We start from the raw sequence: 23,200 nt of genomic DNA on the forward strand, positions 1-23,200 counted from the left end.
TATTCCCTATATTTCCTGTAAAGCGGTACTTAGCTCCTTAGATGCAGAGGCTTGATCAGACGCTTTTTTATTTTGTCAAGAATACTTCATAGGTGATGCTCTGTACATCCTACAACATCACACCAGGTGGCATTTAATGTCTAGCTGTCTCTTTTTTTGCTATGTTAAGACTGATCAATGAGTTCAGATATTCTCATCCTTTATAAAGTTTCCCATCAGCTTTTCACTTAATGCTGTTTGCATGGAAGAATATCGCCTTACATTTATTATTTCATTAAGGTTTGGCAAATGGTGATTTTGTAATTCAATTACTCCTTCTTCATTTATTAATTGTGATTTCTCTATAAAGAAGTTTCTATCATCAACTATTTGGATGTCCTGAAATGCAGTTTGTCTGGAAAGTCAGGTTCTGTGCTTGATTATTTATATTTCTTGATTGCCTAGAATTCTTGAAAGGTGACCAATGAGCTTTGTTTAGGGAAGGAAGAGTATCATTATGAATCATGGAAATTAACATATTTGATGTGTTTCAACTCATTGCAGTCGTTCTTTTTGATCAGTTCCTGGAAATCCCACTTGTTTGTAGTATGTTATTTTCTGAATGTGGTGCTAGAGTTTGTTTGCTAGTATTTTTTAAAAAAATTTTTGCAACAATATTCATGAGTAATATTGATATGCAGCACTCCTGCAGTGATCCACTTTTTTATCAGGTTTAGGAACGAGTTTATTATTCATAAAAAAAATTAGGAGTTTTTTATTTGCATTTACAATGCCTTGGAGTAATTTATAGAGCATTGGGACTCTCTGAACTTTGAAGGTTTGGTAGAATTCCTCTGTGAAATCAACTAGCCTGGTGCTTTTTTGTGGTATTGTTCTTTATAAATTTGTTGTTTTGTATGGAAATTGGTATGTTTAAGTTTTCTAACTCTAATGAAGTCAATTTGGTAACTGAATTTCCCTAGGAAATTATCCATTTCATGCATTTTTCATTCGCAAAGAGGTCTGCAAAGCAGTCTCATAATTTTAAAAATTTCTTCTGTTACAATGGTTATTTCCCTCCTGTCATTTTTTGTTTTGTATATTCATGCTTTCTCCCTTTTCTTCTTGATCAAGTTAGCTAGTAATTTTTCTGTTTCATTAATTTCTTTTTATTTATTTATTTTTTGCGGTACACGGGCCTCTCACTGTTGTGGCCTCTCCCGTTGCGGAGCACAGGCTCCAGACGCGCAGGCTCAGTGGCCATGGCTCACGTGCCCAGCCGCTCCGCGGCATGTGGGATCTTCCCGGACCAGGGCACGAACCCATGTCCCCTGCATCGGCAAGTGGACTCTCAACCACTGAGCCACCAGGGAAGCCCTGTTTCATTAATTTCTTAAAAAACTATGATTTTCATTTGTTCATTAGGTTGTTCATTTTTCTATTCTTTACCTCATTAATTTCTACTTTTGTCTGTATTATTTTCTTCTTTGTACTTTCCTTAGTTTATTTTGCTTTTCCTTTCCTAGTTTTTTGACTTGGAAATTTAATTTGTTATTTCCCTCATTTTATTTTCACTGATAAATATGTTTAGTGCAATGAATTTTCCTCTGACCTGAGCTTTAAATACATCCCTGTTTTCTTACTTAAACTTTCACTCTCTGGTATATCAAGACTCAACACCCCCCACCCAATAGCCTTGAATGCCCACCTCTTACCTATAGCAATGAGCTTGTTCTAGTTTCCTCTTTCACCCTCTGTCTTCTTCAGTTTTTTAGATGCATTACTTCTACTTTGTTAAATCAAATAACGTTTGTACATTAGTCTTCCATCCTTGCCCTTCCATCTTTGTTTTAGTCTTAGATGTATATTTAATTTTTTTTTTTTTTTTTTAGCCATGCTGCGAGGCATGTGTGATCTTAGTTCCCCGACGGGGATCGAACCTGGGCTCCCTGCAGTGGAAGCACTGATTCCTAACCACTGGACTGCAGGGAAGTCCCTATTTACGTATTTTAAAATCCTTATTATCAGTCCTTTTGCTAAAGTTTTCCCAGTCATCACTGGGTTAGATGAAATATACATCATCTAGGAGATACCCTGGAATGGAATCTGATGGAAATAGAATTCAGTAAGTTATTACATGTTGAAAATCATTTTCCTCTAGCCTTGATATATGAAGAGCAGCTTGGCTGAATATAAAATCCTTCATCCACACTGTAGTTCACTGGGTTTTTTAAAATGCTACTCCATTGTTACTTTGCTTTGTGTATTGATTTTTAAAAATATGATACGAATCTTATTCTTTTGGCATTGTAAGTTATTTGATATTTCTCTCTGGAGGTCATGAGAGTTTTATCTTTTATCTTTGAAATCTAATAGTTTTACCAGGATATGTCTTGGAATTGATTGTTCTGGGTATATTTTCCCAAGTATTTAGTGAGTCCTTTCAGTGTATAGATTTGGGTATTTTCCTATTTCTGGAAAGTTTTCTTGGTTAAAAGTTCGAAGTATTAGCTCTGCTCAATTTTTTTGTTTTTATATCAAGGACTCCAATAATAGGGATATTATTCCCTCTTTGTCTCCCATTTCCATATTTTCTCTCTGACCCTATTTGCTTTCTTATGTCATTTCTCATTCTCTTCATCATTTTCCTGATTTTCTTCAATACCCTCTATTAAATTTTTATTTGAATCTCTTCTCTCTTGGGTGCCTTGTGACTTATTTATTTCGGAGGTAATTTAACTGTTTTCTATTTCTTTCCTGAGTCCAATCAACAGTCTTTTCATTTCTCCCTGATTTTTGTTCATTGCATTTTTGAATTTCTGATTCGGGGTGTTTTACATATGCGTGAATGCTTATTTAAGAATATTTAATTCTGTTTAGTGTATTGACTTATAATTTAGTTCTACTTAGCTTTTTGATGGTGTGGGAAAGATTTTCCCCAGGTGATGTGTATAAAATGTTGTCTCCTGATTTTTTTGTTTTTGCAATAGCCCTATATAGATCTGTTGACCTTCCTCTTGTCCATTTTTATAACATTGGGATGCTCTGCAGTATTCCTGGGTTAATAGTGCCCTGTTCTGTCTGTAGAGAGTCCATGTTTGGTGGGATAGGGTTGGGGAGCTTTTGTGAGTCCTCTGATTTTGTGGTTCTCTTTTTCTTGTCAGGCTCTAAATTTTCTCTTTTTCATTCTTTTCCCCATTCAATACCCAGTTGCCATAGAGTGCTTCTCCTGTGGTTTTTGCTTTTTTTTTTTTCCTGCCCCAGAGCAGTGCATTTTGAAGTGCAATGAATCATACCTGTCTCTTTAGCTGTCCTGTGCTTTGAGGCCCTTCCCCTGTAGTCCAGGCTCTGACCTGCTCAGGCATGTTTTTTGGGTATTTTCTGATTTAAGGTGGACTTAATCATTCTGACAATAATTTCAGATCAACTTAAGCTTCCTTCTTCGGTCTTCTCTACCGTTTTTCTAGTATCAATGAAAATGCTAATCAGTAGTCAATCTGAGAAAGAAATGGAAAATTTTGTTCCAGTCACGCTGAGGATTATAAGCTGGGAGACAGTCTCTCAGAGAGCTCTGAGAACTGTTCCGAAGAGGTAAAGGAGGAGGCCAACATATATGTGATTTTGGAGAAGGAGGTATGTGCAATCAGGCACACATTTCAGTGGAATTTTGCTGCTAGCCAGAGAAGCAGACATCTTAGTTAATGGTTTTAGTGCTTTTCTAAGTATGGGAAGATGCAAGAATCCAGGTTCATAAAAAATTTCTCCTGAAAAGATCTAACTATTTTCTGTTCTGTCAGTTTTCCCAGAACACAGAGGGCTTCATCCTGATCTTTGCCCTGAATTCCTTTCAGGGTGTGTTGTACGTAGGTCAGTGACTGAGGTTTTAATGATTCTTGTAGAACTGGACGGTGGGCAATGTTTCTTCTTTTATAATCCCCTCCCTTTTGGAAGCACCTTAATGCCTCCCAAATTAGGCATTTCGTGACTAATTTGTCCCACTGCACTAGGAATGCTCATTCCTAGGTCAGGCGAGGATTTTGTTGACAGGCCACTCAATTCCCTATTACTGGACTGGGCCCTTTTAACAGTAGCCAGAAACCTCTGGGTCGCCTGTCCTACTAGTCTGTTATGGTCCAGGAAACGGTTCCCTCTTGTTGCCTCTTCCCATATCTAGAAGTTAGACTATTACAGCCGTTGGTCTTATAGAACTATATATTCGGCCATTTGTTTCAATTCGCCAAATCATCGTTAATCTTATCTGAGGTTCAGTCACACATTTGGTAAAGCAAGAAACAATAATCTTGTAAAATAGGCAGAATACAAGTAATATAGCTAGTGACATTAATAAGGTCCTAACTAAGTATTTAAGATAAGAACTTCCATTAGGTGTGGCCCAGTACCTCCCCAGGAACTCTGACCGGTCTGTTCTGCACCAATCTCTATCTTTAAGGGAAATGATATATCGCATTGTACATAAAGTTCACCAAAGGTGTCTACACGTACAAGGCCAGTGGTGGGTCATTGTAACCCTTTACAGGATTGACAAAGGAATGTTATCTTCTAAGGAGTTACATGGCTGGCGCCAGAAAGAGAAAAATTGATCTTTATGGTTGAGCAGGTATTTCTGCCATTGTGGGGTGAGGGTCTGCTTAAGGCATAATGCAGATATACTATGCACACCAGAGGGGAGGCAGGAGGCCCAAACAGCCAGAGAAATTTTTATGTTTAAGTTTTTCTTATCTTGGCTTAAAAGCTGAATTTTTATTTCTTCACTAGGTTACTAGGTCTGTCTGCGCTTTTCACCAAGCTCTGTGGTAGCGTGAGGGTGGGAGCATGAGGAATTGTGCTCCAGGGCTGCCTGACTTTTCTCATTTTATTCACACTTATTTTGAAGAGTGCTTAAGCGTCTCTGTCTTTCTTTCTACCGAGGGCCTGGTTTTCGAGTACATTTTCTTTCTCCTTCTTGTTGTTTTATTTCGTTTGCGGAGGAAATATTGGGAGGCAGGTGGCTAGGATGCCTCTATTGTTTTTAGCTACCACCAAAGCTAACTTAAAAACAGGAAAATATGATTAAGATGTTCTTTTTGTTCTTGCTGAAAGAATGGTACTTAACAAAGTCTTTATTTATAAGGACTTTTAAATTATATAACTATTGTTATCCTTAATTTTTTAAAGAAATTTACAATAAACTTATCTGAGGAACAGAGTTTTTAAAAAGCTATTTTCTTTCTTTCCTATTTATTTTTATTTTGGCTGCACCAGGTCTTAGTTGCAGCATGTGGGATCTTTAGATGTGGCATGAGGACTCTTAGTTGTGGCATGCATGTGGGATCTAGTTCCCTGACCAGGGATCAAATCCGGGACCCCTGCACTGGGAATGTGGAGTCTTACCCACTGGACCACCGGGAAGTCCCCTTAAAAAGCTATTTTTGGGACTTCCCTGGTGACGCAGTGGTTGAGAGTCTGCCTGCCAGTGCAGGGGACACGGGTTCGAGCTCTGGTCTGGGAAGATCCCACATGCCGCGGAGCAACTAAGCCCATGTGCCACAACTACTGAGCCTGCACTCTAGAGCCCGTGAGCCACAACTACTGAAGCCCACGCGCCTAGAGCCGGTGCTCTGCAACAAGACAATCCACCGCAATGAGAAGCCCGCATGCAGCACGTGAAGAGTGGCCCCCGCTCGCCGCAACTAGGGAAAGCCCGTGTGCAGTAACGAAGACCAACGCAGCCAAAATATAAATAAATAAAAAATTTTAAAAGCTACTTTTTATTTTACATAATAAAATTGCCTGATGTTAGCTGAAACTCTCTCTAAAGCTTAACAATTACATTCGCAAATTCTTACTATGTCATATAGAAGGCAAATATCTTCAGTTTCTTAGTTCAGCTCTAATACGTGACGCATACGTAACAGTATCTTTGGCTCTGATGTGATTGGCACCAATATCCCATCTACACTCAAGATCTCTGTCGTGTTGTTTGTGTTGAAACAGCCTTCCCGCACCCCCAATTCCATCCTCCTTCCACCCACCCCTTAGCCCCCAGTTCCCAGTTAGGTTGATGTATTTGATTTCCAAAAATGACAGCACAGTTCAGCTTTTGGATTCGAACTGATGTCTGAATTTTTGTGGGTTTCAACAGCTTGTTTTCATAAGAAATAAGTTTTGCTAATATCCAGTCTGCAGAGAAGGACTATATGGAAATTGTGAGTAAGGGGAACCTTATATTTAAATGTATCAGCAAATATCTGTTTTGGCAGGAAAAAAAGAGACCCCATTACTGCAAATCTATATGCAGCTTCATGTTTCCATTTTGGGCTAAGGGTCTATGCATGGTTTGTAACATGGGATGCTCAGAGCATCACCCTCAGAGAGCTATAGGGTAATGACACTTAGTCTGGCATAGACCAAGGTGACACTAGGGGCCACCAGTCAAGGGGCTGTTCTTGTAAATTGTCATTTCACTGCTGCAGAGGGATTTGATCCATCTATCAGTCCTCCCTCATGTGGCATCCTTTGTGATGTCTTCAAGATCTTCAAGATGGCCAGCCAGAGTTGGGTGCAGCCTGGTATGAAGGAAAGTTCTAAGGACCCTCCAGGGGAAATTTTATCATTTAGCTTTTACCATGTAATAAACCACCCCAAAACTTGGTGGTTTACAACAATAACCACTTATCTAGCTTCTGATTCTGTGGATTGGCAATTTTGGCTGGACTCAGCTGTGGTCCCTCAAGTGTCTGTGGTCACAGTGGGCTGGCTAGCTGACCACAGCTACCACTCATCAGTCATGAAGATGAGAGAGGATGCTGATTCAACGCAGTCCCAGAACAAGGCAAACTTAGGTTGGTGCTTGAGTAAAGGCTTGCAGCCCAGTCTACGATGATGGTCCATAGAGTCAGCTAGATCGTCCATGTTGGTCCTCAGGCCTCACCACTGGCCATTGCCCAGCCCATGCCTAGTTGTAGTCAGTATTGTCCAGAGCCGTTATTTCAGCTCTCATGGAATCATGGGTGGGATCTAGACTATGGAGCAATAGAAATAACTTTCCAGTGATGCAGTATACCTCTCTCCAGAAAAGATGCCTCAGCTTCTCTGGTGGCGCAGTGGTTGAGAGTCTGCCTGCCGATGCAGGGGACACGGGTTCGTGCCCCGGTCCGGGAAGATCCCACATGCCGCGGAGCGGATGGGCCCGTGAGCCATGGCCGCTGGGCCTGCGCATCCGGAGCCTGTGCTCCGCAACGGGAGAAAAAGAAAAGATGCCTCAGGACGAAGTGAGTTTCCCATCACTGGAGGTATTCAAGCAGAGATTCCATGATTATTCACAGGTTCTGGTTTAGAGGTTCAAAACCTGGAGGGCATCACCACCACAGGTACCTGGCCTCTGTCCCAAAGAACCAGATTCCAGCTCATGAACTAAACCTTTCAAGACCTGTCTCAAACATTGTAGGACGTGATTGCCAATGGAGGGCCCAGGTCTCCCCATTTAAAAAGCAGCACAGGGAGGCAAAACTCGCCTCATACGAGAATCCTCCGCTCTCCATCCCGACTGCTTGCTCTGGCACAGTCCTTGCCCCCGTTCCTGATCCTGCCAACCTGATCGTGCTCGTAAGTTCATCTCCCATTCATAATTCTCTGCTTTCAATACCTTCCTGCTTGATCTAACCTGCGGCAGGTTTGTGCTAAGTCCTACCCACCTCACTCTATAACTTCCTCCACTATCCCAGGTGGAGACAAGTTATACAAAATGAGAAATGTATTTTTAAACAGCGAAAACTTGGAGACAACTTAGTATCCACTGCAGCTATTAAATATGATACTGTAGCCATGGGGAAACATTTCTGATATGTTACTGTTAAATGGAAAAAAAGAAGCAGTTTCAAAAAGAGCACAAACAGTATGTATGATCTCCAATTTCGTTTTGTGGGTTTTATTTAAGTTTATAAATATATGCTTACCCCAGGTGTCAAATGGGGTCTCCCTGACCTTTTACACTCAAGCTCAAGTCCCTGACTGGGGAATCTCCAAAGTCCACTCCCAGATTTCTGTGAATTCCCCAAAGTTTATTTTACACTCTGGTCTCCTCTACATTCAGGTTCCTACTTTATGCTGTCTCTGTTCCATATTGTATTGACCCAAATAAGAATAAAGTGCAGCCCTTTCTTCGAGTTCCAAACCCCCAATCCCAGCCAAAAACCAAACAAAGCAAAACACAGTACTAGCGAAGCATTCATGAATGTCGCGTGAAGATCTGTGGGGAGAGAGGAGAGCTTTGCACTATAAGAACCGAAAACAACTTCAAAATGCCATTAGGCATTGCTGTGGTTCAAATGTCCCCGGTTCCTCATTTCAGGGGAAGTTCCACCGGCCCTTTACCTTATCATCCTCTATCTCACACCAAAGCCCAGGTTCATCTCCTCCAGCCCCCAATTCCTTTCTCTGACCCTGTGACCTCTTCTCTGACCTTCCACCTCTGGAACCAAACCCCAAATACTCTCATTTCACATGAGGAACAATGTAACCAGCTCCTTTTACTGAGCTTCAGCTCCTGCCAATGCTTTGCACCTACACAGATTACATCAAGTTCCTTTCCTAAATGAAGATTGTTCCTTCCCAAGAGGAATTCTGTGCTAGGCTTAAGAAGCCCAGGCTAGCCTGCCGGAGGATGAAGGAGAGCTGAGAAGCTCTAGCCAACAGCTGAGGCTCTTTACATTTGGGCCAGTTACCTAAACTCTCTGGACTTAAGTTCATCACCTATAAAAGGAAAGCCTTAGATTAGGTCACTGCTTCTCCACTGTAAGCCAGTGGCCCACTGCCGGGCAGACAGGTTACAAGATTCCGATATCCTCAACTCTTGGTGTGGCCAGGTCGGGCCTGGGCAGTGGATGAGCCATACAGCAGCCTTGTCCCAAGTCAGGGTCTGTATTAATGTGATTGTATTATGTGTGTCACGATGTGAAAATGTTGGGGAGCCTTATAAGTTAGAGCTGTATTCCCTCCCAATTCTAATAGCTCGTGATAGAGACTGACATCTGGATGACAGAAGGTCCAGGTTGTGACTGGGTGAGAGCTTGTTGTTGGTGATGGGGAATCCTAAATAACTTCTTTTTTTTTTTATGAACTTATTTATTTATTTTGGGCTTTGCTGTGTCTTCATATCTGCGTGGTCTTTCTCTAGTTGCGGTGAGCGGTCTTCTCATTGCAGTGGCTTCTCTTGTTGCAGAGCATGTGCTCTAGGCACACAGGCTTCAGTAGTTGTGGCACATGGGCTCAGTAGTTGCGGCTTGCCGGCTCCAGAGCGCAGGCTCAGTAGTTGTGGCGCATGGGCTTAGTTGCTCCACGGCACGTGAGATCTTCTCGGACCAGGGCTTGAACCCGTGTCCCCTGCATTGGCAGGTGCATTCTTAACCACTGCGCCACCAGGGAAGCCCTGAACAACAACTTCTTATTAAAGTTAAAGCTGATGAGGGACTGAACTCGCTTTACTCATTCATTTAACTGAACACATATTTATTGGGTTCCAATGCAGAGAGTCGTGAACCAGGAGAAAGATCTGTATCCCAGTTCTGCCAGCATATCAGGCACGGTTAAGTCAGAAGACAGAAACGTCCCAGTTATTTAACAGAGAGAATTTAATATAAAGGATTGTTATCTAGTTAAATGCAAAGGCAAAAGGCAAACTCTACCGGATGACGCAACGTAGCCACTGCAGGAAGCAGTTATCACACTCAGGGCTTAGAGAGCAAAGGGAAGTGGGAATTATTATTTAGGAGCTTGGAGGGGGTGCCCCACAGAAGGGAAACTCAGATCTCTGTGGAGGGATTTGCAGTCAGCTGGGGCTGATGTCCACGAGGCTAGCTCTGTAAGAGTTGGGAGAATGGCAAACTGAACCCCACTGCTGCCCCGGGAGGGAACCGTTGCTGCCACAGGGGAGAAGTGAGGTTGGGGTGATGCTCCCAGAAGCAGGAAGCAGCCAGGAAGGAGTGTGCCCCGCTTCCTCCTTCCTCCTCTGGCTTCCGCCTTCCCCTGGCAGAGCCTCACGTGGAGCAGTTGGCAAAGCAGAAATGGGGTTTTCAGAGCCTCCCAGCATCTGAATATAGTGGGTTTGGAGCTGAGAAACAAGAACTTAATAATTGACCTGGCCGCTCACCAGCCGTCTTGTGTCTGATCTCTATGGCGTGAGAGCAGGTGATTTCTAAGTTCTGCGAGAGTGGACTTTTCACATCAAAGTTTCTCGGTGCCCTCAGAGATGGGAGAGGAAAGAAGACAAGCGGCTGAGGGGAGAGTATGAAGGAAGAGTTGTCATTTCACTTAAACCCCCTGGAGCAGCCACGTCCACGGTGCTCACGAAGGGCCCCTGCTGGAGCAGAAAGCAGGCAATGTCTCTTAATAAATCCCTTTCCCAGGCTACGGGTGTTTGTTTGTATTCAAACAGGAACATGATAACAGAGCTATAAGTAGCTCGGCGCTCAGCCGTTCAAGGTAGGGAGTTAGAACAACTGAATTCAGCCGCTGGAGGGAGAAGCTGAGGCCTCCTGCCTGCCTGGGATGAGAGGTGGCGCCATCTGTGGGAACAGCAGCTGACTTAGGTCACTGGGTTTGTCAAGCAGCCAAAGGAGCTGCTAGGTCAGGTGAACCTGAGCTCACCCCCAGAACAAGCATAACCTCCCAGTTGGTGCCTCCCATATCCTCAGCTGACGCAGGACCTGAATGGCTGGAGGCCACTGTGACTGGAGAGCAATGCCGTGCAGGAAAGTTGGGTCTCATCTGATCTTGCTGGGCTGGTCTGGAGGCGACTCCGGAGCCCGCAGAGGTCTTGTCAGGGGAGGCTGCCTGTTGGAAGCAAGCCTGTCTGAGTCCAGTTCCGGTTCCAGCCCTTGCTTGCTGTGGGAGGATGGGCAGATCATCTCTACCCTCTGGCCTCCGCTTCCTCGTCTGTGCTGGAGAAGACGATCTCCGCGCTGCTTCCAGCACTAACAACCGAAATGACTCAACGCAGAAGAATCCAAACGTATTGAGTCTTTAAAACAGATACATTTTTCTCATATACAGAAAAAGAGTTTTTAAGATAGAGAATTAAAAACCCTGAATAGAAAACTCGATGAGATTGTCTGATGTATCAACACATCCCAATAGATTGCTCACAGGACAGTGGGAGTTTGGCTGCGAAACCTCTCTGAGCCCACGTGTTACCATCAATGAAACGGGGCCTGCGTGATCTCGTCTTCGCTTCCGCAGCATCTTGTACCTCCCACCCCGTACACAGCAGGTAAAATGGGGCATCAGCTCAGACACCACAATCTGGGTTCTGAGCCACGTCCTCCACCCACACGCTGCTCTGCACAGTGTAGCTGCCGCGCTCGTTCTCCCAGCTCCATCCCCTCCTCTTTCAGACTTGGCTCCAGGCCCTGTTTCCCCAGTGGTGCTCCTGGCCCTTCTCAGCAATGCTTCTGGCTACCCAACCCCGTTAGGCGATCCCAGCCTCAGTGGTTCATCACCAGCCCAAACCTTGCCTCCTACCCTCTTCTAGATCAGCGAGGGGGATCCATAAGCTGGAGCCTTCCCAAGCAGCTTCCGTTGCCAACAGCTAGAAACCCCATGGTCTGCTATAGAGGTAAGTAAGCGGGCGATAAAGGCAGTCAATTACCTTTGAACACTTGCCAAAAGTCTTCCAAGGTGGCAGCATTGCGCTGTTCATCGAATGCCAGGGTTGGGGCCCTCAGGCTCCAGCCTTCCTTTTCCTCTCTCCTGGGCTTTGGCCATGCGACTTGACCTCTCTGGGTTTCAACTGTTCATCCATAAAAAAAGAAAAAACCTACCTCATGGCTTTGCTGTAAGTGCAAGAGAACACAGGGACCTCAGGCTTGGCACGTAGAGAGAGCTCAGTATTTATGGAACAGACGTGTAAGTAAATGAATGAATCAAAGACTGTCCCAGTTTATATTTGCAGCTGTGATGATGTGACGCCAATACACCAGTTGAAAAATAAAAATTCTCCCAAACAACTATCATTTAAAACGAATTTTATATTTGAATCTACTGGAGACTAGGTTGAGGTTTAGCTGGCTGTCTGGACTCTGTACACAGAGCAAGTGGGTAGGAGAAACCTTTGTGGATTCAGTCTTGCTTGTGGAAAACCCCCTTGAATTAATTAGAAGCCTAAACCATGGATCATTTTTGAAGAAGTACAGCTTCATTTGCCCGGGGATATAGAGCAACTCTAGCTAAATTAACATCGGATGCCCAGCAATGGCCACGTAGAGGGACAGGATAGGAATGATGGGTCACTTGCTAGCAAATATTTTAATGTAAATTGCTTGGTCCAAGTTCTTGAAATCGTGAACTTCTTATTGAGCCTATGTTATAAATAGTCTTCATCAACATCTGTTTCTTTCAGTGCACAAGTCAGTTTAGCTGATGTACTGATTTCTAATCAGTAGCTTCGGAATTCATGATTTTTCTGAAGGGATAAAAAAAGAAGGCAACCTAATCTTTGTTTCACTGCGGGATTTGCTTGTTGGGGGCTCCAAAGAGACCCACCGCCAGTAGTAATATGATAGCCAACAATCTATCTAGCTCTTAATCTATTGCAAGAGCTTTATGGAAATTATCTCACCACAGTCACATGAGTTACATATTGTTACGATTCCCATTTTATTTTATTTAATTATTTTTTGGCTGCATCGCACAGCATGTGGGATCTTACTTCCCCCACCAGGGATGGAACCCCTGCTTTGGAAGCGCGGGGCCTTGACCACTGGGCCGCTAGGGCAGTCCCTGATTCCTATTTTAGAGATGGCAAAACTGAGCACAGAGAAGTTAAACGATTTGCTAAAGTTTATACATCAGGTGGGTGGTGGAGTGGCGTTCACAGGGCAGCGGTCACGACCCTGTCCTCCCTCCGAGGCGAGCTTGTCCCAGAGACAGATGAAGGAATTCACACACACGTGCGTTTAGCCATCTGTGGCGGGAAGTGGAAAGCTGGTCCCTTGCTGGATGTCCAGCTTGGAAGAAAACAGCATGAAGAGAATGAAGCTGATCAGCCGCAAACACATGCAGACAGTGGTAAGACTGCTGTTGGGGTCCCGTCAGAGTAGTGCCTCCAGGAAACGGAGTCTTGACTAAGAAATATGGACACTCTGGATTCCGTGGTGCCCGGCCTCTGGGCCTGTCCCCTGTGTCTGCGGACTCTGTCATTATAAGAGACAGAGCACTAGGTCCTGGGCTGGAAGCTGAAAATCTGTGCATTCATTCACTCTCTTCCCCAGTGGCAGTGGCAGCCTCTGGTGCCCGTGGTGTCCAGGACAGCAGTGAGTGATGAGACAGGTGTCAACGACGATGCTCAGTGTTCAGCAGCCGTGGTAGTGGTGGTCCAGGGGCCAGTGGCAGCAGCAACAGGGGAGGCTGCAGAGCTGCCCGAGGGAGTGGTCTCTGGAGGGCATTTCACTGCTGAAATGTACACAACCGAAAACGGAACACTGAATATTCCCCACCTTCAAAGTCCTTACCCTTACGGGACTCTGCCACTGTGGTTGGCCATCCTCTCTCCCTCCTTTGCCTCTCTCCTTGGGAGTGAGCCCCCGACTCTCTCGTTCTCTTTGTCAGGGTTTTCTGCTATGTTTGCTCACCTGTTGAAGACTTGCTTGGGACCTTTCTTCCCTCCCAACTGGCTCATCCAAGATATTTTGCTTGTAAAGATTCTCTTCCCTAGAAAAATTCTCTTTTGATTTTGTGATGGGGGGAGGGAAGGGGGCGAGGGTAGGCAAAGGTTCTTGTTTCGTATCCCTTTAATCCTCAATTTTATGGAAATCTAGTGTTAATAAACACAAAAGCAGTCATTTTCAAGCATTTTCCCCCCAGTAGATTTATTTTTTCAAACAATATCTTAGGCAGAATCTCAAGCTATGAAACATCCTCACTTTAAAAAACTGAGTTGAAACTCACACAACACAAAATCAACCATTTCAAAGTGAGTAATTGAGTGGCATTTGATACATTCACAATACAGGTATCTGTCCCTCTGGATTTACCTATTCTGGACATTTCATGTCAATAGACTCACACAGCATGTGACCTTTTGTGTCTGGCTTCTTTCACTTAACATATTTTCAAGGTTCATCCAAGTTGTAGTATGTCTCAGAATCTCACTCCTTTTTATGGCTGAATAATGTTCCATTGTATGGATAGATCACAATTCGCTTATCCATTGTCTGCGAAACATACACACATTTCTGTTCTGTTTGAACTGGAAGTGGGGCACTGAGATCCCCCTCCACGTCCAACGTTCCCCTCCAAGGAGCCCCTGACACTCCTCTGAGCTTGGTAGGACATCTGGTCTCCAAGAAACCTTTGATGAAGTGCTAACTTTTTTCCGTGGAGGGCTGCACCGTGTGGCAGGTGTAAGGAGCTTCTGCAGAATGAATGAAAGTCTCTGCCACTACAAAAAATAAATGTATATATATTGAAATGGACTGCATTCGTGCAAAAGAGTGGCTAATTGTTAATGACCGGAAACCAGAGGGGAAGGAGGCTGCTGAACAGAAGGGTCTTTGGTGGCTGCCTTTCTTCAGTCCCACCTGAGAGCCGCAGGGCCTCGTCCACCCTGGATGGGCAGGTCTGCCTACCAGCGACCTGGGCAAGCCTGCTGCTTTTTACAACTTCACTTGCTGAAACTCAAGCCACGCCTGGGCAAGTACATTCTGCACACACCACAGCATAAACAGGTACCAGACTGCTGCGTCATCATGTTTCCACAAGTTTTCTTCGTCTTTCCGTATTATTTACGGCAGAATTCTCCCAGGTGCAAACAGGAAGCCCTTGGAGCATTTTCCTCCTCTCTAGAAAGAAAGGTTTGTCTCCTGCTCTAAAGCATAAGGACAAGCGAGTGACTCATGGCACCCCTGCTCCGGGAGCAGGACGGTCCTGCTCCCCTAGGTGCGGCCAGTCAGATCACAGGGGCCGGTTTTAGTTTGGATACGCCTTTTCTGAAAGGAGCCCTGCTAATGTACTAACAGGAAAATCCTCTGCGTGAAAGGCCCTGGCCTCGATGGGCTGGGAAATGCTGATTGCACGTTTGTGTATTCACTGCGGCTCTGCTCTGGCTCTGCCCAGGTATGATGTGCAGCTGATTGGTGTCAGCGTCGTGGGTGGAGACTGGGCTGTTTTCCCAACTCGTTGAGGTGGGTCTGGGCCTCTGCTTAGACCTTGCTCGCTTCTGAGTGGTGGAGGAGAAAGTCCAGCTGCTGACACACAGACTTTCCAGGGGCCTCGGCCTCCAAAGTCACAGACCGTCCGTGACTGTAAGTAGATGGCAGAGTCCTACAGAGCGGTACTTCCTCTCTGGTCTTGGGGAAGCCGGAGGAGGGCAGTTCTAAAGGTTACCAGGAGAGAGTTTTGAATGCAGCCAGGCCTTCCCTCCGGGGGTTTTGAAATTTACACTGAGCCAGAAGTAATTTTAAAAGCCAGTTTAAAAATCTAGTTCAAGTGTTCTGATTCTTAAGAAAATTATTGAATTTTATTTGATGAATGAGTTTCAAAAATTAATGTTACATCGAATCACATGTGTTTCCAGCTGCATGTGGTTCAGCCTGGCCGGTACAAGGAAGTTATGATAATGGATGAGGCACGATGATCGAAACACTCAACATTATTTCCTAATGAGGCATAATTTTGCAAATGAACAGAAAAAATAAGCTGAAGTGATTGATTTTAAATAAATGAAAATTTTTACATTCTGTAAGTGCGTATATGATTCCTTTTTTTTTTTTTTGGCCATCTTATAAACAGCAAATGGCAGAAAGGATTGAACAATTGCAACTTTTTGATTAAAGGGTTAGGAGGGAGAGAATTGATCACTACAGTGACTTCACTCATAATTTTCTCAGTTTGGGGGCATTTTAATTAGGCCCGTTCAAAATACTTATATTTTATTTTCCCGTGACTGTTGATTACACATAGTACATGGTAGCTACTCACTCAATTTTGGTTGAATGGCTAAGCAAATCAATGGACACATTTTATTTTGAGTTAAGTCCATCACTGAAGTTTTCTGAGGAAATGCTATGATGACAGCCATCCTGCTGGGAAGAAATCTCGAATCAGAAGGCAGGAGACTGGGTTCTGTTTCCAACTCTGGCCTCCCCAAACTGGGTCTTTGGCAAGTCTCTGGCCTTCTCTGCAGCCTCAGTTTCCCCGCCGGATTACACTGGTAATCTCTAAGACTCCAGCTCGAAAAGTCTGTAATTTATTTTATTTATTTATTTATTGAAGTATAGTTGATTTATAATGTTGTGGTAATTACTGCTGTACAACAAAGTGCTTCAGTTATACATATATATATATTCTTTTTTAAAATATGCTTTTCCATTACGGTTTATCATAGGATACTGAATATGGTTCCCTGTGCTACACAGCAGGGCCTTGTTGTTTATCCACTCTATATATAATAGCTTATATCTGCTGACCTCATCCACCCACTCCATCCCTCTCCCAACCCCCTCCCCCTTGGCAACCACCAGTCTGTTCTCTATGTCCATGATTCTGTGTCTGTTTCATAGATGGGTTCACCTGTGGCATATTTTAGATTCCACATATAAGTGATATCATATGGTATTTGTCTTTTTCTGACTTACTTCACTTAGTATGATAATCTCTAGTTGCATCCATGTTGCTGCACATGGCATTACTTTGTTCTTTTCTATGGCTGAGTAGTACTCCTTTCTGTATATGTATCACATTTTCTTTATCCATTCATCTGTCGATGGACATTTAGGTAGCTTCCATGTCTTGGCTATCGTGAATAGCACTGCAATGAACATAGGGGTGCATGTATCGAAAAGTCTATTATTTATTTATTTTATATTTTGGCCACGCTCTGCGGCATGCGGGAATATTAGTTCCCCGACCAGGGATGGAACCTGTGCCCCCTACGTTGGAAGAGCAGAGTCTTAACCCCTGGACTGCCAGGGAAGTCCCTGTGATTTATCAGCTTTCTGTAACTTAGTTTCTCCACCTAGATCAAGTGAACAGAGTCCTGATCCTGCTGTGCTATGGGGTCCCGTGGAACGCTGTTGGCGATGTCAGCAGATGTCCTGGTTTCTCTGTGGGCTGTGTGGGAAACATCCTCATTGAGATGATGATTAATAAACAACGTCACTAAGTAAGCCCAATGAAATGACTCTGGGTGTCCAGACAGCAAGCCGCTTTACACGATTATTCATTCCTCGTCTGGCTACAGCTACGCATTTTCCTCAGCAAGAAAAACATGCTGCCTTCGTTGAAATATGTGCAGAAGTGAAACTGATTTGATGAAACAAGTGTTTAGAGAAAAAAATATGAAAACCACATGTTTTGGAAGAGCAGTGGATTTCACTCCTCCTAACATTGGACACCCAGCTCTGCTGTCCTCGACAGTGGGCAGCCAGCCACACTCTGGATTTCCAAACCGAACACAATTAGAAACAGAAAACACTCCTATAGCGGCGCTCCTCAAGCTGTCCTTGGCAAACGGGCCCCTTTTGTCACTCCGTTTGTAGGTATACATATACATGCACATTGGCGTTAGGTCAGAGGCTCAGCAACAAACTCGTCTTACAGAAGTGTCTGCCAACCCGAGGGAATAAAGGCTGGGAATAAAACACCAGCCTGTACTGCTGGGTGGCATGTCGCAAAGGAAAACCTTTCAAAAGCAATTTTCCATGTTGTGACTGCGGAGATAAACACTTCCCATCATCTGGCTTTTGAGTTTGGGGAAATGAGCAGGTGGAAAAATCCTCAGATCTTCTTCAATTTTACAGATGTATACCCTTTTGTTTCTTCCAGTCACCACTGATCAAATCCGAAGGGACGCTGGGCACCCTGAATCACCATGGGCAACGAGAACAGCACCTCGGGCAACCAGGTGGGTGTCACGGGGCTTCCCCTTAACCTACACGGGTTTCTTGAGTGACATTGACTAGACTTTTTTTTCAGCATCTCCTCTCTGCCCAGGAAGGGGTGAACTAAAACTCAGATTGTGGCTAGATACATGTGGGCATATTCGTATCCATGTAGGCATTTTTCATTCCATTTTCAGAATTCTCATATTAAGTCTAGCCCTAATTTTATTTTATTTTTTAATTTATTTTAATTTTATTTTTGGCCGTGTTGAGTCTTTGTTGCTGCGCGCGGGCTTTCTCTAGTTGCGGCGAGCGGGGGCTACTGTTCGTTGCAGTGTGTCGGCTTCTCATTGTAGTGGCTTCTCTTGTTGCAGAGCACGGGCTCTAGGCACGTGGGCTTCAGTAGTTGTGGCACACGGGCTCAGTAGTTGTGGCTCACAGGCTTAGTTGCCCCGCGGCATGTGGGAATCTTCCTGGACCAGGGCTCGAACCCGTGTCCCCTACGTTGGCAGGCGGATTCTTAACCACTGCGCCACCAGGGAAGCCCCCTAATTTTATAAACTATATAAAAACTAGTTTTAATTCTTGTCCTATGCTTTGGAAATTGACATATGAGAGTTTGGCACATTTTCCCTGGATTGTGCCCCCCACTCCGTCTACTTACCTACATGGATACATACCCTTCCCCCGCAAAAAGTCATGGGCCTGAAAAAGTGGTTTTAAAAATCTACAAATGTTGAGCAGATTAAACGTGAACTATCATTTCCACGTTAGGTAAGGTTTTCACAATTGAGGAATAGGCTTTGCTTGATTGTGTGTAATACTGAGATATTCAAATAAATTCAAATTTTATAGTTATCCATTTTAAGTTTGAGAGTTGCAATTCAATGCGCTGGTGAACAAAATTAGGGAAACACTTTCCCATTGATCTGAGACACAGTGGAAATTTTGGATTAATGGTATTGAGTTCTTTGAATGAGAAAATTCGAGGTAAAGCCAGCCTGAGGCAATTCCTTTTCCCTCTGCTTTTTTCTTCCCCACAATCTTCTTTCCTCCCGCAGGAAAACAGGAATCATCGAAAGAAAAGATGGCAAACTCCAATCTTTAGGGGCAGACAAGAAACAGTAATTGTGTTAAACAACTGGGCGGGAAAGTGTAGGGAGAGGTGGGAACTGTGGCACACAGAGGGGTCCTGTCCTACTGTCTAAAGGAAGCAGCCACCATCAACACCAGCTGATGGCTGCCAAGTAGAAATGTGGGTCCAGTGTTACAAGACCTTTCCATTTCTTCAAGAGAAGTCAGAAACCCATATTTTTTTCCCCCCAAATCTTAAAGTTTTTAAAATTAAACTTTTTATGTTGAGATAATGGTTAGATTGGCATGTTGTTGGAAGAAATAATACAGAGAGATCCCACGTACCCTTTACCTAGTTTCCCCCAGGGGAAACATTTTGCAAAACTAGAGTACAAAATCACAACCCACAAACTGACATTGGCACAGTCAAGATACAGAACATTTCCAGAGACAGTATTCCTTTTGTTGCCCTTATAGCCACACCCACCTCCCTCCGGTGCCCCGTTCCTAACCCCTGGCAATTTCTAATTCGTTCTCTATCGCCATAGAGACGAGATAGAGAATGTTATACCATGTTATGTAAATGCCATCATGCAGTAGGTGACCTTCTGGAATTGGCTCTTCTCACTCAGCATGATTTCCTCGAGATTCCTCCAGATTGTTGCACGTGTCAATAGTTCATTCCTTTCTATAGCTGAGTCGTGTTCCCCGGCATAGATGTACTACAGTTCATTGAACCATTCGCTTAGTGAAGGACATCTGGGTTGTTTCCAGTTTGGGGCTATTACGAATAAAACTGTTATGGACATTTGTGTACAGGTTTTTTTGTGAACATAAGTTTTCATTTCTCTGACATAAAGCCCAAGAGTGTAGTTGCTGGATTGTATGGTAGTTGCATGTGTAGTTTTAAAAGGAACTGCCAGACTGTTTGCTGGAATCCCTGTACCATTTTACATTCCCACCAGCAGTGCATGAGGGGTCCAGCTTCTCTGCATTCTGGTCATCATTTGGTACTGTCACTATTTGGTGTTGCAATTCTGATGTGTGTGTTGTGACATCTCATTATGGTTTTAGTTTGCATTTCCCTGATGATTAATGATGTTGAACATCTTTCACATGCTTATTGCCATCCGTATATTCGCTTTGGTGAAATATCTGTGCGTGTCTTTTGTTTTCTTTTTTTTTTTTTTTGCGGCACGCGGGCCTCTCACTGCTGTGGCCTCTCCCGTCGCGGAGCACAGGCTCCGGACGCGCAGGCTCAGCGGCCATGGCTCACGGGCCCAGCCGCTCCGCAGCACGTGGGATCCTCCCGGACCGGGGCACGAACCCGTATTCCCTGCATCGGCAGGCGGACTCCCAACCACTGCGCCACCAGGGAAGCCCTTTTGTTCATTTTCTAACTGGATTTTTCTTACTGTTGATCTTGAGAATTTTTATATAGTCTAGATACTAATCCTTTGTCAAATTGTGGTTTGCAAGTATTTTCTCCCATTGGTAGCTTGTCTTTTCATCCTCTTAACAGGGTCTTTTACAGAAAAGTTTCTACCAGGTACAATATATCAGTTTTTCTTTTTATAGATAGTGCTTTTTGTATCTTCCCTAAGTTGAGAACTCCTACCTGAATACAGACAATAAAGTAGGTTATATTTTCTCTCTATTACCTATACTAAACCACACTGTCCAGAATTGAAGGCCAGTTTATTTAGGATAGATGCACAGAAATGGAATTGGCACATCAAATGGATGGTAAGTATTTTTGAAAGGCTCTTGCTATATATCTATATCTATATACGAAATGCATTCCAGAAAGGTGATGACAATTTATATGTCTCTCATCAGGATATGGGAGCCCATCTCACTATATCCTTTCAAGCAATGGATATTTTAGTGTCTCAGATCTTTATTGATTAGAAAGGTAAAAATACATAAAGATTTAAAAACTCTCGCCCTACTATACCTTACGCCCATTTCTCATCTCCTGCCAGCTCCCAACCCTAGCCTCCCTCCCCAGACCCCCCCACCCCCACTCCTGGAGCAGACAGGAGAGGTCTTCCAGGCACCACAATTTTTCACATCTCCAACCTCAGCCAAACATGACCCAGTGGGGACATCACGGGAGTGCCTTTAGGATTCCAGGATCAGAACAAGGTTTGCCTTCCTTGGAGAAACAAATGGAAATGAAGCACAGGTACCTTTGGCTGTAGGACTCAGGGTCCCCCACGGGGCTGAGGGTGCAAACCTGTCTTTCCACCGTCTCCTGGATATCTCTGCCTGGATGACCCACAGTCACCCTGAGCTCTTCAAACCTGAGCTCAACTGATCCTCTCCTTCTGTATTCCCCCTCTTGGGTACCATGCCCTATCCTACCATTCGAGACAGAAACCTGGGGGTCACCTCTAACTCCACCCATTCCCATTCTCCATATTTAATAAATCACTCTATGATTGATTGATTGATTGATTGATTAATGGACTGGCCGTTTAGCTTTCCAAATTTCTGTTTAATCAGGACTGTTTTCAGTTGTGAGAGACAGAAGCCCATCTCCAATGGCCACAAGCAGAAAAGGGGCTCGTCTGGTTTATAGAATTGAGAAGTCCGCGGAGAGGGTTTAGCTGTAGTAAGTTACTGAGTCCAAAGGGTCAAAAGATGACACTGGAGATCTCTCCTCCCCGGATGTCGCTCTGCTTTCCTCCATGATGCCCTAGTCCTTAGGGAGGTGCCTCCAGGCCCACAGGCAGCTCCACGCTTCTTCCAGCTAATGGTCCGGCCTCTGATTAGCTCTCTCTAAGGAATCTGATGGGCCCTGATCTGTCATGTGCCCTCTCTTGAATCAATCACTGTGTCCCCAAATGTGGGACACTTTGATTAGCCAGCCTGAGCCACATCCCCATACCTGTAGGGGAAAGGTGGGCCCTGGGTGATGACGGTCCCATCAGTATGGCTTTAGAGCACTTTCTCAAAAGACAAAAATGTAGCACATATCCATGAAGTTTTTTCTTACAGCTTTTCTGCTCCACACCCGCATTGTCACAGCCCTATTACCCCACACCTGGCTCACTGCAGACACCTGCAAACTAGTTTCTCTGCCTCCACCCCCTCCCCCATCCCACCCACGCTCCCAGCCCTCTCTCTCAGAAGCTTTTTCTCTGCAAAGATGCACTTGGAGGTGCCTGTAACCTGCCTACAAGTGAACTCTTGGAAGGAAAGGTGCAGGTCTGAATGAACCTCTGTTCACAGATTAAGGACCAGGTGTTGAGAACCAGCCATGTCACTGGTGCAAAGGATGAGAGACAAGCCTGCCGAGTCCTGGCCCTTGCCTCCTTCGTACGCCCTCAGGCTTCAGGTTCCTCTCCCTCTGTTGTCTGATTTCCCCTGGGTAGCCGTGGGGGAGGTAGGAGCACCCCCAGCAGGTTAGGCTCTCGCTCTGGTACTCGGGGGGATACAGTTCACTGTGGCCTGTCCTAACAGCAAGACACTTTGCTTTCAGCAAGAGGACTCCGGCTTGAATAACATCATCCTTTGGCCTCCAAACCCTGAACCTCTGCAGGTACTGGGAGATGTGCTGTGCGTGGCTTGCTGTCAGCCCCCTTCCTACCTTCTAGATGGTTGCAGGCTTTTGGCGTGTGCTGTGTTTGTTTGCATTTTTAGTTTTTCTCCTCTTCCTCCTCCCATCGCCTCCTCCCAGCCACCTCAAATAAGTGATAAAACAGTAGAAATCTGCAATATATGTTTGGATTTTTAAAACTAACATTTTGGTGTGTCTACCCAAGACCTGGCTAGTTTGATATGCTTTGAGATGCTGAATAAGGCTTTTGTTCTCAAGGTAACGCAGGTGCTAATACTTAACCTTTCCAAACATTTCTACTTTGATTTTCTTTGTCCTGGACGGAAGCTGAGCATGGGATGGCGGCCCCCGCCCCGCCCCCGCTGCCATCGCCACCAGTGGGCAAAACTGATCTGTTGTAAGGAAGATTGATTTCCCAAGCGCCACCAGTGTCATCGTGCATAACGCAGCTGGCTGCGAGTCCCCTAGTTTTAGCCCTGCTCAAAGTGTTTGCTGTCGGTTGGACAGGAGGGCAAATTGGGAGCTATGCATCCCTTTCATGGAGATGTTTCCTGGAGACAACGTCAAGGTTGGTGTGTGCTGTGGGTGTGGTCAGGGTGAGGCAATAAAGTGTGACTTGCTGTGAAATCCTGGCACACCCAGGAGGAAGAGGAGTGTCAGTCACCCACGATGTGTTCCTCGCCTTAAGAAAAGAGCGGCTCCACCCCAA

The 23,200-nt window shown here is 44.6% G+C and overlaps 1 protein-coding gene across 4 annotated transcripts in view; it reads left to right on the forward strand.

Annotated features, from left to right (window-relative positions):
• Nucleotides 1–15,013: 15,013 nt before the first annotated feature.
• Nucleotides 15,014–23,200, forward strand: part of TACC2 (transforming acidic coiled-coil containing protein 2) — a 186,178-nt gene continuing 177,991 nt past the window's right edge. For 3 of the 4 annotated variants that reach the window (XM_024756027.1, XM_024756029.1, XM_024756031.1), the window contains exons 1-2: nt 15,200–15,275; nt 17,797–17,875. In XM_024756027.1, the coding sequence (XP_024611795.1) occupies nt 17,843–17,875 (33 nt within the window). In that variant the 5' untranslated portion in view covers nt 15,200–15,275; nt 17,797–17,842. Of the gene's footprint in view, nt 15,088–15,199; nt 15,276–17,796; nt 17,876–23,200 lie in introns of those variants that run through there. The other variant, XM_024756028.1, reaches the window with a different exon arrangement.

Source organism: Neophocaena asiaeorientalis, unplaced genomic scaffold (genome assembly GCF_003031525.2).
Source record: "Neophocaena asiaeorientalis asiaeorientalis breed wild unplaced genomic scaffold, Neophocaena_asiaeorientalis_V1.1 scaffold85, whole genome shotgun sequence".
Classification (NCBI taxonomy): Eukaryota; Metazoa; Chordata; class Mammalia; order Artiodactyla; family Phocoenidae; genus Neophocaena; species Neophocaena asiaeorientalis.